Raw genomic sequence first — 17,375 nt, 5'->3', positions numbered from 1 at the left:
CGACATCTAAGACACCATAGATTTTCCAATTTCGGATGGAATCTGCGAGTTTAGGCACTTTTATCTCATGTCCCGTCTTTAATTTTAATATTAAAGCAATATATTGAATTCAAGTTATAGTATACATGCAATAAAGCGTTGACGAAACTGGTAAAAATAATTCTTCACAACATTTTATTAAGTTTGAAAACAGAATCTTAATAATATCATCATCGGCATTCACACATGAGATGCTGAAAATGATTCTTGAATCATAATATATTATATTCACAATGCAAATGTTGTCAGGGGTGAATGTAATAATTATAATGTGCCTGGGACATACTTTCGCAGGGTAAGTCATATTTCTAGTTTGAATTGAACGTTATGCTGTCTCCGCAGACAGAGTTTGTAACGAACCATTCGTTATGTACGGTATAATTTTACAAAAAATGAAATTTTACCCCACGCTTGATACTCCGATAAAAAAAAAAACATTTTCCCGTAACCAAACTTACTGATAACCAAGCTTTTGATTCTGTTCAAGCGATGTTCTGATTGCGGTTTTATATTCCATAATTTTCATGCAATTTTCTCAGTTGTGATTCTTGCGATATTCTGGATGTCTTTTTTGCATTCTTAATTCTCGATACGTCAACATCTCGACTTTCTTGCAAAAATATTTGAACTTTCGAAAAATTATAAGTACAACATGTCAAGTTTAGGTGCTTTCTGTATGGAATAGCGCGTAAAAATTCGACTGCAAAATGAATTGATTTTCACCAAAATTGAAATATATTACTGATAATTGAGGTACACATGTTTACAATTAATCGTTTTACAAACCACGCCTGCATAATTTATTACAAATGGTCAATAGCCTTGACATTATATCTTGACAAAGTGAATGCACTGCAAAAGTATATTCCGAGAATTTATAAGTCCTCGAGATTTATGCTTCAATAATAAATGTATATAATAAGTGTGTTGTTAAGAAAAATTTTTTCTTCCCTTATTTACTGTGTGTAAGATACAAGTTTTTTCAATTTTCTTATTGCTTTCTGTCTTTTCAAGTCCCAAAGACTTTTCATATTTGAAAGTTACAAGTAATAAAGTCATGTACGTCACTGTGAAATTTTTCAGCCACACATATTTTCCTTCTCGAAGCTCACCCCAATAAGTTAATTAAGCTTTGGCGTTTCGAGTCGGTCAAACAAGTTTTCAAATATTTTCATATACACCCACAGCTAAAACGAAATGAAACACTGTCGAGAATACTCACATCTTACAGTCTTTGAAAAAACGGTATTTTAGTTGAAGCGTGGAAGTTTTTTTATGTCATTATCGCAACAATGCAAAACTCCTTAGTGAAAGAACTATCTCATGAATATTTTCGCATTGGTGTAGACACAAAAAGGATAACGCCATCGTACATAAGAAAAAACTGTGATAGTGTGGAAGTTAACAGAAGATGAAAAAGTCTTCAAAACTTGTATTTACTCTGTACGAAATTATAGTAAAATGGCCATCGTACCAAAAACCTGCGACGCGTTTGCTACACAAGTTCTCAGTAATATGAAATTAAAAACAAATACTGTTGAATGTAATACATTGGCATTTACTCTGCAAGTTCATTAAATTATCATACATAAATCTGATTATTTAAATTTCTTTATCCTACGCATATCATTAGGCTCAACGAAAATCAATTGTTTTTGCTCGCGAATAAGAATCCAGGGACAGTATCGCAGGATACTTGGCTGCCCAATGAATTTGGGGAATTGCGGAATAATTTTGTACCTACCCTCCAAAAAATATCTCAATACTAATGTACATACCATCACGAAATATCTATATGCTGTCTGTCTAGCTGAATGCCTGTTTATTCCGCTATTCATTGGTTGGATGATATTTTACTCGCGTACTTGTACCGATTGATGCAGGCTGGTTCATTGCGAACGATGCTGACGGTTGCATGGTTGTGCCCAATTTAGAAAGTCATATCTCATAATGATTCAGTTTCTTTTGCATCATACAGTATTGATTTTTTGTTTTTATTGTTAATGCCAGATGTCGCGAATCATATTTTTTCAAGATCCATGGTCATATTTATTGTAATATTGATGCAATATTACATCCTTCAGGCAGTAAAAGACCAAATTTTCGTCCGTTTCTTATTGTCAATGCAAATAAATGTTAAATATTAACTCTGATCGACTGTAGAATAGACGAATAGAACATGTATTAATCAAATTGCGCCTGATAATGAGCAAAGAGTTAGAAAACCAAAAAAGTTTTCAAGTGAATCTGAATCAGCTTCACCCGAAATGTAAGTATAATCAATTTTTAAGAAACTGTAGCTATGGAACGTAATAATAAAAGGATTTCAAAAATTTTATGAAGTTCTTGGTGTTATTTCTATATCTAACGCCAGTTGATGGAGAGATTTCAGAGTCCTTTATAATATGTTAAAATTCGCAATGATAAGACCAACGCCCTTCAGGATGTCAATTCAATGGATAAGTGACCAGTATAATCACGATGGAAAGAATATATTAGTAGAAGGAAGATTATTTGGCTGATTCGACTTTTCGAAAGTTTTTTACGCTTAATTTGTTAGTTTGGGAGGGAAATTCGTTACTATATCATACGATTACATCTGCGGATAAGACTATCGGTTTCACGAACTACGGTTGTGGACCACAGATTTGTAAAAGTAAATTGGTGGACTTTACTTACAAACATTTGATGAAAAGATATTGACTAACACGAGAAAAGTTTGTCATATCTAAACAGTATCAAGATTTATGGTAATTAACGCATCGAATTTTTTCTCTAAATCAGGTGCATTTAAAAAGCTGGGTGCAGCAGTATAACACATCTGCAGTATGATCATCAGGATCGATGACAAGTAAAAATATCCGAAACATTTTTGGATTCAGCGTCACGTATTATACATGTCGCGTTTTTAGGATGTTTTGATCCGAGAACGATCCAAGAGTATCAGGCAGGACGTGGAGGAAACAAAAAGAATGACTATAGATAGACGTATACACGACCTATCAGATATTCGATATGCAAATCCGAGAATTCTCTCACGGTGCGTAAGTCGTATACTGAGCGTCGAGGATAGAGATAGAAAAAAAAAGTAACGAAGAAAAAGCATTATAGGAAGGAGAAGCGAGAGCAAAAAAGGAAAGCATGTAAGAATAAAAAGTAAAAAGAGAAAAAAAAAAAATAAAAAAGACAAGACCGAGGAGGATGAGAAAAAGTTCCGAAAGAAACGACGCCCGAATGAAAAAGCCTCACAGTTTTTTCGGCGCGAAAAGTAAAGGTCTGCGAACACACGAACTCATAGCGCCACGCCGCGCCGGTTCGAAGAAGAGAGACGAGAGAGGACGATTCGTGAGTCGTGACGCGAAGAAAAGGGGAAGTTCAGGAAGCGAACTCGTTCGTTCGTCGGGGCGCGCACCAAAGGTGCAGCGGACAGTCTGAAAGGGGTAAGCGGGGGTAAAACGGGCGAGGAGAGGGAGGTAAAAAAGGGGCTGGTACCGACCCCAAGCGTAAGACGTTCGGGGGGGGGGGGGGGGAAGAAGGGGATCCGAAATGTCTCCTTCGTCCTCGCGGGGCCGCGGAGCTCGAGGCGTAAGGCGTAGTGCCTACGTACAGGAGAAGCAGGGAGCGTAGGCGGTTCGGGGCTAGACTGAAGAAATATTAGGAAATACGTAAAATATAAGGCGGACCACGATGCTGAATTATCTGAGATGAAATAATCAATTTCGTAGAATTTCAAAATACGGAAAGTTGAAGTATATAAAAAATAGTCGCAATGTATGTACATGCCTAATCGTAAAAGGCGACAACATAAAAAGCAAAACTAGGTGGTACGCATATCTAGAATAGCCAGATTTCCGACGTCATTACTTTCTATGTATCTTATGCATTCGATATTTTGGACTAATCTATACCTCGAACTTTCCTACATTTCGAAATTTTATAAATACCTATTTTCGCGTTCAGAAAAATTCGACATCGTGACTTCCGTTTTCCAATATTTCTACATCCTCACCCCCACTCTGTGTACGCACGAAGAGTATAGGAGAAGGAAAAGGAAAAGGAAAAGGACGATCAGAGGGGCGCCCCGCAGCGGTGCGGTGCGGGGCGGGGTAGAAACGCTCGGCGAAACCGTCGGCGAAGAAACGATGCGGTGGGAGGGAGGGAGGGAGGGAGGGAGGCTAGTTTTTGCCCCGCGAGAGTTGCCTGCCGGTCGGCCGCGGAGAGGAGGGAGGGGCGGCGGGGGAGGAGGACGGCGGATGCTTTTTTGTTGGCTTCTGGAAGGTGGAGCGGGCGCCGTGGGTATGTACGCTGAGGGTATGGGGCTGGGGTCACGGGCGGGGTGAGGTGAGCCATGGCCGAGAGGTGGGGCGGGGGATCGAACGGGCAAATGGTGGGGGGTGGGGGGCATGAAGAGGACCGGGGAGGAGCCGTTGCACTGGCGGCAACAACGGCGGCGGCGGCGGCGACGGCGGTCTACGAGGTGGTGGAAGTGGTGGAACTGCCGGAGAGGTGTCGACGCAGCCTTGCCGAGAGGCCAAACAATGTGCAGCATGAAGTCGAGCTGGTAGCGTCGCCGCCGTTTCTACCGTATCTCACTTTTCTGTACATACATACACAGATGTATAGATAAACAACACATTAGATGCAAAAGTTTAATAATACACGGAAAAAAAACTCGATTATTTGAAACTATTGTTAATATTGTCATCATTGTAATCGCAGTGCGAAAATCGGTTATTGATTTCTATCTTTTTTTTTTCTTTTTTTTTTTTTTTGAACACTTCCGGTAGAACAACGTTTTACAAAGTGCCGCAGCCTCCGCGTTGTTATATTCACTTTATATATCTACCTGGTTCGTGATTGCCGCGCGCGTTCACGTGTTCCTGCTGCATTTGTTGTCGTTGTTGTTACTGAAGCGAACCGTTGATAAAGTTGCGTGTATTGACTTGCTAGTAAATCGATTCGCGTGCCTTAACGTTGCTTTGCAATATCAGCAACAAGAACAACAAACAAAACGGACTATATTCCTTCCTGAGTGTGACTGCAGTTGTTTTTCTCGCGTTACCGTTTTGAGTGTAGTATAGAATAATATTAACTCCCGTAGTATTGTCGATAATTTTTGCACCCTTTTGCTTTCATTCGACTGTTTTATTTTTATTTCATATTTTTTTACGTACCGTTTGCCAGTATATTTGTTGTTCGGTTGTGGTGTCGGTTGTACTAGAAAAAATAAGATAAGAAGGGTCGTGCCTTGGCTAGATAAATCGCTGTAGTAGATATCTACCGCCATCCCTTGCACACATATAGAGACAAGTTTGAAGGTGCCGAGTGAGCGCGTGCCGGTTTCTACGTACAGCGATATCAGCCTTGTTAAGGGAAGATTGACGGTATTAAGAATTAGCCAGGCATCGATCCTGAGTAGTGACGGCGCGAGGGTTCCGTCGATTCGAATTGCATGGATTTTGTATTGTAATCGCGCCGCGCCGAGACGCCATGGACGTCCATGCCGGAGGGTGCAGCAGCTCGTCGACGACCGGCGAAGAGACACTCCGCGGCGTCGCGACGCCTTCCCCGGCACCGGCGTGCACCGCGACGCCGACCCCCGCGTCCGTCGCCGCGACGAGCGCGTCGGTATCAATCAACAATGCGGTGTCCAGCCCGTCGGTGCAATCCCAGCTGCCCCAGTCCAGCACCCACCAGTCAGCATCGGGGCCGAGGATACTGAGCAGAAATGTAAACGGCACTCGTGAGTAAAAAAAGCATCTTTCAAATACGCGAGGAAAGAATTTCTGAGTAACGTCCGCTTGGTGTTTACCGATCGCGGTAAATGTCACTTTATTTTTCACGCACCGCTATTTCACAGCCTGAAAATGTCGCAGTGTGCCGCGATTTTGTGCAGATATATACCTGTTGTGCCGGAAATTTTTCGTGAAACTCGACGCTAAGCGCCAAACGTTAGACAACCGAAGCTGTCTTTTACTTTTTACTCTGCCGTGTTTGAAATGCGTAAAGCTGTACGGTTGCCTATTTACTGGCGTCAAGCGAGGAGTTTCGCAAAAAACCCGAGAAATTATAAACAAAATTGTCGATATAAACTTTTTGCTTCGGTGTTATGCAATAACGTAATTTAAAAAAAAATGTATTCCTGCGGTGGTGTGGTATGAATACAATTTTTTCCGCAGAAATGGCAAATAGTTTTCTTCGTTATTCGCGTTCGGCGTTTAATGTAGGATTGAGCCCGCTATAGCTGTGATGAGTTTTTTCATGTCAACGACGCATAGGTTTTGTTGATTTAGCCAAAACAAGCGACAATCAACGCGAGCAGCAAAGACTGACTATAACGTCATTTCGATAGCAAATTTATAAGTACAGGATGTGACAAAAAGGACAATTAACGTACAAAAAGATTGCTGTACCTTGGGAAACGATCACTGTTCCTTACATTCGAACGTGCCATGCGTTTTTTATTCACACGTGCATCCCGATATTTATTTCACAAAAATCCAACCAATTTCCGATTAATCAACTTTTTCAAACACGGGTAAAAAACGTTACACCGAGAGTAGAGCAAAAATGTGGTTCCTCTATTTGTTCGTTTTTTTCTTCACCGAAACTAGTTCGATTCGTAAGATAATCTATTATCGTTTTTCTGCACACTGGCAGAGGGATATCTTACGTACAAAAGATACAGTCTGTAAGTTTACGGCTCGTTACTTGGTCCGCATTGTTTCTCATAGTTGTAATAAGTCTCGCGAGTAATTGCTGGCTGTAAGTAAGAACTGTACAGAGTAAGAAAAGATTCATACAATAAAATCATTGAGCGATCACTTGTTGCCACAACATACTCGATAATCCATAACATGAACAGCCTCGGTTTAAATTGTGATCAAATGATCATCGTTTGGGTTCAGTTTAAACGAGGCAACGCTTAATTAGATTTACAAGATATAACTGAGCGGAAACAATGTTCAAAATATCATGAAACAAACAAGTTATTATGCGATATCGTTATTTTTGTCGATGAAAACAGAGTGTTGTTTACGAAAAAGGAACACGGACGATATTTTTGTTAATGTAAAAAAAGGGGTACAAAAAAATTTACAACTGCATCAGGTACAACTTGATAAGAAAAAAAAAAACTGATGAAACACGTTTTTAACTTGACGTAACTTGTTGTTGCCGTTGCTGTTCAGAATGTTAGACCCGCAAACTCCACAATAATATTCGTCACCAGCTTAAAGTTGCAGCTCTATACAGTTACAGAAATAAAAAGCTGTTTCCAAATACCTAAGTTCAAAAGCCTAATTGTTTTTCCACCTTCAAAGTGTATCGTCTTCAATTTCGTAACAGATCTGGAACGTAAAATCTACCTCGTTATGCGCGCCAACTGAAACTGTTGTATCTCCTGGGTCAAATTATAACTTCGATGTATGAACTGTATGATTTTTCCCAGCGTATAGCTGCAAAACAACAAAAAAGTTATGGATTCGTACCAGGAAAAGCTTTTCTCTTCTCCTCCGACAGTCTACAGTTGTACATTATATTGGTCTGTAGAATGCAAACGCAGACCAGAGTTAGCTGCACCGATACGGTATGTTGGGATCTTGATACACGCTTTCAACGGATACGTTGTTACACTGTGTTCATCGCACACCATTTTTAAAAGGAGAAAACGTGCTTTCTAACGTTTTTCTCAAGGAATCCGAGTATATGATCGGTTAAATCCTGATTACTAGATCTGGAATTATTTCTATGTACCTACTATGAAGTTGATGTGATACTGTGTGTTAAATCTACCATGTTTATTTCAATCTCATGAAAGTTTGCTTGCATTAGTTACTTCAGAAAATTAAATTCTCATGTCTCTACACTTTCTTATCTACATTTGTTACTCCGATAACAGTTATATCGGGTCCAGTTGTCGTCCACGATTAATCACCCACATACATCTAGAGTATACTGTTTTTCACAGTAAGGGGCTCGGATGTTGGGGGCGAATTTCATTTGTGGACAGCAAATTAGACGACTTGCTGTGAATTGTAGACGACACCGAACTTCAACGCTCGTAATTCAGTTTCTCTCATCATCTGGCTCACAATCAGTTCTATAACGTGCATAAAAACTTGTACAGAGTGCCCCCAAACATTTGCATGATAATACACCGAGGAACGTCGACTTTTATTCCAATTAATGGGAAACTTGATCTCTGTATTATAGTTTTAGCAAGTAAACGGTTATACAGATTACAATTTCACGACAAATCTGATATTGGTCTAAATAGATACAGAGAAAATATGGATGGTCAAAATGCGTTTGAAACATTGTGCCAACAATTAATTTGCAACGTGTGACGCCATTCGAGGCATACCGAGTATAAGATTAAGCTAATTTGTCTCGGATCTGAATCATTCTAATTTATGCGAAAATTATATTAGAATAAAATGTCTAACAAATTTCATCAAAATCGTACGAACGGTCTCGAAGTTGTCGCGTTGAAAAGTATTCACAGTTGAATAAATATGAACCGTTTTTCAACTTTCGAAGCTCGTAATAAAGGATAAGCTAAATTGCTGTTTATTTGCGAACCTTCCTGTACCATGCAATAGCAGCTATTCGAAGTAAGCTCAAAAACCTACATAACCGAGAAAGGGTGCAGACTGAATATAAAATACTCAACTCCAAGAACTGTGCTTTGAGCGTATACGATGTGTGCATTTAAAGGTGTACACAGTGCATACGATGGCGTGTGTGTGTGTGTGTGTGTGTGTGTGTGTAACGTACATACACAGATGCGTTGGGGCAGATATATGCCTAACAAGAAACGGACGGGGACGCACATTATATTCCTGACAATGCGATCGTTCTACTAACCGACGGTGGGTGGTTGCGCCCCAATAGCGTATAATTCGTGAATATACATACGTAATATAGCTATAATATAGAGGGACGCGCGGGGCGCAAGGATTGGAGAAAAGAGAACGGGTTATGACCGCGGAACTTACGACTATACGGTATGCGAGGAGATGGGTAAAAGGGACTGGCTAGAAGGGACGTTTTTTTCAAATCCTTTCCTTTTCTTTTTCATTCGATTTCGCTCTCTCGCTCTCTCGCTCTATGATTTCATTATTATTATTATTATTATTATTATTATTATTATTATTATTATTATTATTATTATTATTATTATTATTATTATTTATCGTACCTTGGCAAATAAAGTCGCCTTTATTACGACGGTGACGTTGTTTTTGATTCTCATCTTCGAAGATAGGTCGTATAATATCCGCGTGAGCAAGTTCACCATATGCTCTTGGCAGCTGAACTCCCATTTAATTGTCTATGTAATCTCTGCGCGTGGATCTAATTGTAAGAGAGATTTTTAAGCTGTTGAACGTTTTTTTTTTTTTTTTGCAGTTCTCGAGTTAGCCTATATTTTTGAGAGCGCGATTTGTCCGCTAATTGTGTAAGCTCGTTGAAGCTGCATTTATAGAAACAAAATTTAGCGAATTAAATAGTTATCCGTAAAATTCATGTTTTTTTTCTGCAGATTTTAGTAGAATTGAATTGAGAATAAGACAAGCATCGTGCGATATAATGGCATTAGTATATTTGTCCGGAAATGTTTTAAAATCATCATCGCCTGCTGTGGGATTTTGATCTGGAATGTTGCCATTGTCCGACAATCCTATCGAATTTCAAAGGATTTAGAGTGACACTTTCTTTCCGTATCTGGTTTTACTCCGACTGAAGTAAATTTAATTATCCGTGACACGTGACACGACGTCTCACCGATCCTTGTAACATAATCTTCAGCCGATTTTTCAATATCGAACGTTGAATAAACTACCATTCCAGTAAAATCATTTCCTCAGGATGAGCTAGTCAGTTCAGAACACCGTACACCCTCTTCCTAATAATGCATTTGTGAAAAATTTAGTCAACCCTGAAAAATTCTAACTAACTCAAAGAGCGTTCAATTCCTCATCGTGATTGCTAGACCGAAGCGTTTTTTTCTCAATTGTGTCCGCTACTACAAATTGCTCAAAATGAAGCGTACAGCTGTACAAAAAATGCTTTGCATGTACAATCGATCTCTCATTTTTTTCTTCGAATGTAATTTCGCTGTATAGATGTACGTATTAACATGTACCAACTTTGCACAATAGATAGATGCTGCATCTACACGTATACATATATAACAGACACACACACGTACACACACATGGATATGATATATTTATCGATAGACGAAACAATTACCGAGGTTGGCAAATGTTACAAGCACTTTGTACACGTAATATACCTCGATTTGTCTACGCGTACAAGTTACCCTGCTTGATTTTCGCCTCGTGATTAGGTTCACCGTTAGCCACGGTCATCCATCTCACTGATTAACCTATCAGTTATATACGCTGCAGGCTTGATCTTTCATTCGATAAATCACGGCGGAAAAGCAGATTTACGCGCCTTCGAAGCTCGTCAAAACGTTTCTAATTCACCCTCAACAAGTGTCGTATTAACTGCTACCGCATCAATTAAACGTCGGAAACGAATCTTATTTTCCATTTCCAGATCACTTTGAGTCATATTGACTCGGAAAGGTTGAGAAAGGTAAATTATTCCACGATATTTGTAACTTTTGAAATTTGTTTTCATACGGTTTACTGCGACGGTAAAATAAATTAATAGTGTCTTGTGAACTTGTCATTGGAAAACCCGGCACTTTTTGCTGATCGGAATATCTGCCGCACTCTCGATTTAAATAAAAATCGTCTGCTGCCAAAACTTCGGTAGAATATCGCGATCACGTATCGACCCAACTATCGAAGAGTGACCTGAAAAACTTGCATTTAAAATTTGCACAGCTGAAGATGTTTCGAGTGAAAGTCAAGTACTTTTTTCTCCGTTTTTTACTTTTTCTCAAATACATGTCGTAGAGATTTTTTTTCTCTCTCAAAAAATTATTTGCAATATATTTCACATGCTGCAATAAATATAGCACGACGACAGTTCGAAAATTGCGAAACTACGTCGTTCCGGATTATTAAATAGTAAATTAAAAAACAAAAAAAAAAAGTATTCGACTAGTTGAATAATGCGATGAAACAGTGACGCACGAGATCTCTCCGGTTGAGATGAAAAGCAAAAAAGGACTGTCGAGTTGCAAAAAAAGGAGCAACTTGCGAGAAAAACGTAGAAACAGTTTGTATGTGTGTATATATATATATATATTTATGCGACTGCAGCACTGGGCTGCGGTGCAGGTTCGTCGTAAAACAATAAGAAATGCGGGAATCCGTGAGGCAAATAAAGAAACACGAAAAATCTCCCGCAGAGGACGCTGTAAGGATAATCGCGGGCTGCGAAAACAAACCATCGCGATACTGCAAAAACACGTCTGCAGTAAAAACAATTAGCGTAGGTAGGCAGGTACGTAGGCAGGTTTCGTATAATATCTTAAATCGTCAAGCGGTTGTATACTCGTATACGTACGTATACATTCGTATATATATATATATATATATAACTAAATGGTAAAAAGCGATGAAATGATGCGGAAAAAAATATGTATAACTCGAATCCCGTGTTGCATATCTTGCACGAGTTTCTGATCTCATCGCAGGATCATCATGCATATTAGCAACATTTGGCGAATAATTTGGTTTAGTAGGAAAATGTGATGACTTAGATGAATCGATTACGCAGTTCGCCAATTCTGAATTACGCTTAAACATGTTATTTATTAACAAATATCAGCCAAGTGACGATATTTGTAACATACTATGATTTTCAAGGTTTGGAGGAACAACAAAATACAGTTAAATTTTTATATTATTTCAGTGAAATAAAGGAAAATTCTGTATTCGTGGTTTACACTTTTTTTTTTTTTTTTTTTGGGGGGGAACCTGAAAGGTAATGATAATTCTTTTTATTTACTTGGTTTTGTTTATCCACAATTGTTGAGTTATATGTAAATTATTCTTTAATAATCTTCGAGATCGTGCAGAGTTTATAAATTTTTTAATTTATTTTTTGCAAGAATTGGGTCAATGGTTGAACTCTGTAATCAGGTACTTTCATATTATTTGTAATTTTCGCTGAATGGATAATACTTACGAGAAAATAAAGAAGAGGTTCTTTTCACCCGAATAATAATTAGAGGGAGAATAATTATCGTCTTTTATTTTATTGTTATATCGTGTGACAGTAAAATTGATTTGGATAAAGAGCGGGCAACTACCATTGACTTAATTGAAATCGAGAGAAGAAATGTTCACAAAAACGAAAGAAACACTGAGAAACCCAATAGACTTACGAGTTCGGGGGGGTCGTTTTATTTTTTAACGAAAAAACGGTCTGGCCGACCAATCGATGCAGTCGCAGACACGTATTATCGTGTACACATATACGTTGATTATCGATTCCAAAAAACGTCTGATTCAAAGAAGATGGTGCGTCAGACTATAACGGGTTAAAAACTGACGTGCAGCTGCAACGTTCGCTGGTTTTTTAACGAACAAAAAGATCTCACACAAGTATGTGTACACAGTCAAGTGACACGTAAAACGCCATAAATATGCGTGTGGGATAATTTTTCGCACGGTAGTCGTCGGTACATGAGTAGACAATTAAAATTCAAAGACAGGGAACCATGAGAGCCGATATACACGCGAGGGAATTGGGTCATATATAAGGAAGGAGTACAAAAATCCCCACGAATAATAATGGTAAAAATCAAAACCATAAAAAAAGGAAAAAGTAAAAAATACACCATAAACGAAAACAGAACAAAAAAAAAACTAAAATGTAGAAGATGGAATGGAAAAAAAAACGAAGCATCGAACCTGTAACCTGTTTCCCATGGCATAACCCGTGTGAATAAAGGACTCGTGTGTAACCCGCGATCAGCGAGTGAGAAAGAAAGAAAGAAAAAAAGAAAGAAAGATAGAACTGAAAATTTTTTCCACTGTTCTTAGCTTTTTTTGTACCGCGCGTATAAGGCAGAAGCCGAGATCAGTCGGCAGGCCGAGGAATATATTACAAAAAGAACTAGGTGGGTTTATACCCTTCCATGCACCGGCACGAAGGGAAGGAAGGAAGGGCGGGCGGGAGGAAGGGTGGAAGGGAGGGAGGGAGGAATGAGACACAGGCTCGTTACCTAAGGGTGACATTTTTTGTTCTAAGTATTAATCCGAAAGGGTGATGCAGGCCGGCGGTCTCTCTGTGTCACACATACATACATACATACATACATACCATTTATATAGGTGCGTGTGTTCCCGAGGGTCAGGAAAGACGCGAAGGGCAGCTGGACCCTCGCCGGACGGCCGAATTACTTATACTCACCCTTACTAGCGCAGCCCTTCGCACGCCGCGTACGTTCCACGCTTAGGTATGCAGATCGTCGACCTCCGCAGGGCGCAAGGCCCTCATCTCGCGAGAAGGAGAAAAAAAAAAAAAAAAAAACCGCCTCAGCTCTGCTCCTCACGCGTGAAGGAAGAGAAAAGGAGAGGAGAGGCGACAAAAAAATCGTTTAAAAAAGTAAACCCAAAGATGCACCTCAAGAGGTAAAAACTCTGCACCGTATTCAAATCTCCTGCGTTTTTTAATCTCTTTCTCTTCTCCCTCTTTACTTCTTCACTTTTGTTTTTCCCCTGTTTCGATTCTCCCCCCCTCCCCCCCCCCCTTCCCACCCTTAACCTTTTTTTTTTTTTTATTTTCATACTATTGCTTCCATTATAAAACAGTTTTTTTTCGGAGATTTTTTCCGCGCGAATAATGTTTTTTTCGCGCGATATACCGCCGGACGATAATTGAGCGCTACGTTGTATAAAGAATACGTATATGCAGCTATATGCTTGTGGACAGGTTTTACTATTGCCGGCAATAGACCCGCAACATCCATATCTGTGGGAAGGAGGGGAAAATTACGATCTTGTCTAGCTTAGTCGCCGCGAGATGGGAAACTCCGCGGTTTCTTGTTCTCATTGTCGGTGACTAATCTCTCTCTATCTCTCTCTCTCTCTGCGAGAATTCAATGGCTTGGGTATGGCTAAAAAACACTCAGCTGATACTCGCGATCGCGATGGTATATGTGTACTATACGGTACATGCAGACAATATGGCGAGGATTTTGTATCTTTCTGTAGAACGCGCGATTACTTCTACAAAACTTTTAATGCTTGGTCACGGTATCCGTGAATTGTTTTATACCGAGTTCGATTTAATACAGGCAATACGTATTGTACACATTACGTATGTGTAAACCTGTGTGCATAGACGTATGTTTATTGTTCATCACAGTGGAAATTAACTCCGATCACTTGGATGTTTTGAACAATGACCCACATACGGTCTATATCGCAGACGTTAATGATCCTCAAATGCGAAAACAACAAGGGCCTGTTTGAAAGTTGACAAAAAGTAACTTTCGTTGTAATTGTTTTCTTTTTTTTTTCATTTTTTTTTTCATCTCAAGTTCATTATGTTATTAACGATACGATCTCATCTCTCTCGTGATATACACACGTGTAACTGTATAACAGGTTCGACTTCATGCATTTTTATAATAAACATTTTTTTGTCCCCCAATTGTAACGATGCTTTGAATCAGCTATTTGTGCGCTTATGTTTTTTAATTCTTGCTGACGATTTCTCTTTATAAAAATGATATTACTAATCGACATATTTTGAAAATATATTGTTGCAGAATAATTAAATGCTAATTTAGTCGAATTTGGATTTCTTCTGTCTTCTTCTTTGTTGTGAAATATTCGTTACGATTTCACGTACTCGCAAAGAACGGTTCCGTGGTATACACGGGAAAAAAAAACGTAAAAAAATGTTCTGCTTCTTTAGATTTCTAGACAAAAACATTATTGTCGAGTAACATTCTATTACTTAGATGACGAAATTAGTTGTCGAAAAATCTTGTAAGAAATCGAGACCTATTATATTATACAGAAGGTAATTTAAATTGTTTCCGCGTCAAGTCCAGTCAAAGATTAGGTTTACCAGGCTTTTTAGTTCCATTTTACCTCATCATCAGGAATGTTTTAAAGACGCGTTCGCACGTAATAAGAAAACCTAACGTTCGAGGGAATTCGACATGCATCTCGTTACGTTTCAACAAGTTTATATATCTCTATATATATTATTATATATAAATACATAACTACTTTTGGGCAAACACGGTGTGATCTATATTCTACAATCGGGGAACACAGCTTCGTGATGTATGATATGTACAGTGTACCTAATATTTACTATTGCCTTGGGCTTCGGGATAACTTATTTTCAGTTCGAAGCAAAATGCGAGATTGATTCTATAAGAATTATGTGACAATGATTCCCAATCTCTCGTGCCGGCTGCATCGCCAGTCATTGTCACATAATTCGTACAGAATCGAGCTCGTATTTTGTTTCGGACCGAATAAGAGTTAGCCAGAAGTCGAAGGCATCGATGAACATTACTGTACGTGAAAGAAAAAGTGAAGTAAAACGGGTATCGTTGCAATTACGCTTTAAATATGGCTGAAATGACAAGAAAATTTGGTACAAGGAACTATTTAGTGTAATTACAGATGTAAAACTTATGCATTTTTTACTTATTGCAACATGTATACGGGTGTAACACGACGTACGAGTATATGCATGTGTATGAATACCCGCAATTGATTCGAAACATCGATTCATCTTGGTTCTTAAAAAATGAAAAATATTACAGTTTATATAACACGACTTAATACTAGAGTGATACTGAAACCGACCAACGCCATAAGCATAAAAATGGCTCTTCGTATTCAAATTTTATCGCTGGGTCGCTAGAAAAGCCGTGTTTGTTTCAATATATGAGATATAGCACTCCGTAGTTTATCGATATGTTTTTTACTGACGTTTCAAGAATAGCATTCGAATGGAACTCGAATCGATACTCGATATAGATGATTTACATAAAAAAAAAAAAAAAATTCTCTTTAGGTACTCCAACAAATACCAAACAAGCTCGTATATGCAATAAGTAAACATTCCTGCGTCTTGGTAGCAACGATAATATATTCAATATTATAATGCAGGACATTTCAAAAGTGTTGTATAAAATTTGAAAATTTGAAGAGAAAAAAGAAAACCATCAACGTTCCATACTACGATTATCCGTCCACCATAACTTTCGAGATCCCTAAAAAGAAACCCGCCATTTTTTTTTTCTGCGACGTATTCAGGGGCACCGTGGAGGGGAATGAGGTGCACGGATTGCGGCCAATAACGTAAGAATGCACGCGAGTATTCACGCTCATTTTCAAATACCTGTACCCACACATGCTCAGACCCTCGGAGCCAGTACAAGGGGTGACAGGGGTAGGCAGGCGTGTTTTTGGGGCAGGACTTCGGTACCTGACCTGCCTCCTGTCCCTAAGCCCTACCCCAACCGTTCGGGGTGGTTCCCATTCACCCTCGAGCCGTTTGACAGTTGGAGATTCCGCTCTGGGGTCGGGAATCCACCGTTAACTAGCTCCGGGGGTGAGATGCTGCGGGACATGGGAGAGAACAATGATCACCATCGTATAAATATGGTCGCGCATACGATACGCAGCCTTTAGATTTGTGGATGCATTGCGCAAGTTACCGTGTTACAAGTACCTTAAACGATACACACAGACAAGGGATGGTTTTTGTCGATGCATGTCGTTTCAGGTAAGGGAGGAAACTGTAACGTGTGTCTCTCTCTTCATGAAACCTCGGTTTGCCAAAGGCTTGGTCGAAAATTCTGGTACCTGCTAATTGGTCTTGACGAAATTGTGAGATTGGGGTCGAATACTTCATCGACGAATGTATTCGGTCATTGTCGAAATGCGGGATTACGATAAATACTGCGATTTGGGTATGGATTGATCGATCGGAATTTTATCTGCACGAAACGAAGTAATACGGTTGAAAAGGACATTTATGTATTAACGTTGGTGAGTGAATTGAATGGAATTTTAAACGAGAGAACCCGACAAACGTCGATTACCGTACACTACCTGATATAATATTCATATAACGGGAACTAATTACGAGGAGAATCAATGCCGCTAGCTTTTTATATACCGCGTATAAATCGCGGAGATGAGGAGGATGGGCACTAAAAATTTGCCTCTTTTGTAGCTATAATTCAATCTGTCCAGAGAGTGATGTACGACTTGAAGATAAGCTCCGGAATCCTTACTGCACGGTATATATGAAAGAATTTTTTTCTTTCAGCCACTCATCGTTGTCGTCACCAAATGCTACCCTGCCGTTACTGTGGAAGTTTCCAACTTCCAGTACTAGGTTTTATACACAATTATATTATATCC

The 17,375-nt window shown here is 39.1% G+C and overlaps 1 protein-coding gene and 1 long non-coding RNA gene across 11 annotated transcripts in view; one reads left to right on the top strand and one right to left on the bottom strand.

The window, feature by feature from the left end:
* The window catches only part of LOC124294210, a 51,489-nt gene that overhangs the window by 10,843 nt on the left and 23,271 nt on the right, over positions 1-17,375 (bottom strand). The gene's annotated exons all lie outside the window — the stretch shown is intronic.
* The window catches only part of LOC107221899 (NGFI-A-binding protein homolog), a 35,508-nt gene continuing 22,681 nt past the window's right edge, over positions 4,549-17,375 (top strand). For 7 of the 10 annotated variants that reach the window (XR_006904149.1, XR_006904152.1, XR_006904150.1 and 4 more), the window contains exon 1: positions 4,549-5,782. Coding sequence is in view for 3 of the 10 variants with exons in the window: in XM_046738836.1 (XP_046594792.1) it covers positions 5,530-5,782 (253 nt within the window). In the remaining 7 variants the exon portion in view is untranslated. The remainder of the gene's footprint in view (positions 5,783-17,375) is intronic. The other 3 variants (XR_006904154.1, XM_046738837.1, XM_015661071.2) reach the window with 2 other exon arrangements.

The sequence above is a fragment of the Neodiprion lecontei genome, chromosome 4 (genome assembly GCF_021901455.1).
Source record: "Neodiprion lecontei isolate iyNeoLeco1 chromosome 4, iyNeoLeco1.1, whole genome shotgun sequence".
NCBI lineage: Eukaryota > Metazoa > Arthropoda > Insecta > Hymenoptera > Diprionidae > Neodiprion > Neodiprion lecontei.
The sequence above is the reverse complement of the archived record's forward strand: the minus strand, read 5'-3'. Positions and strand labels throughout refer to the sequence as shown.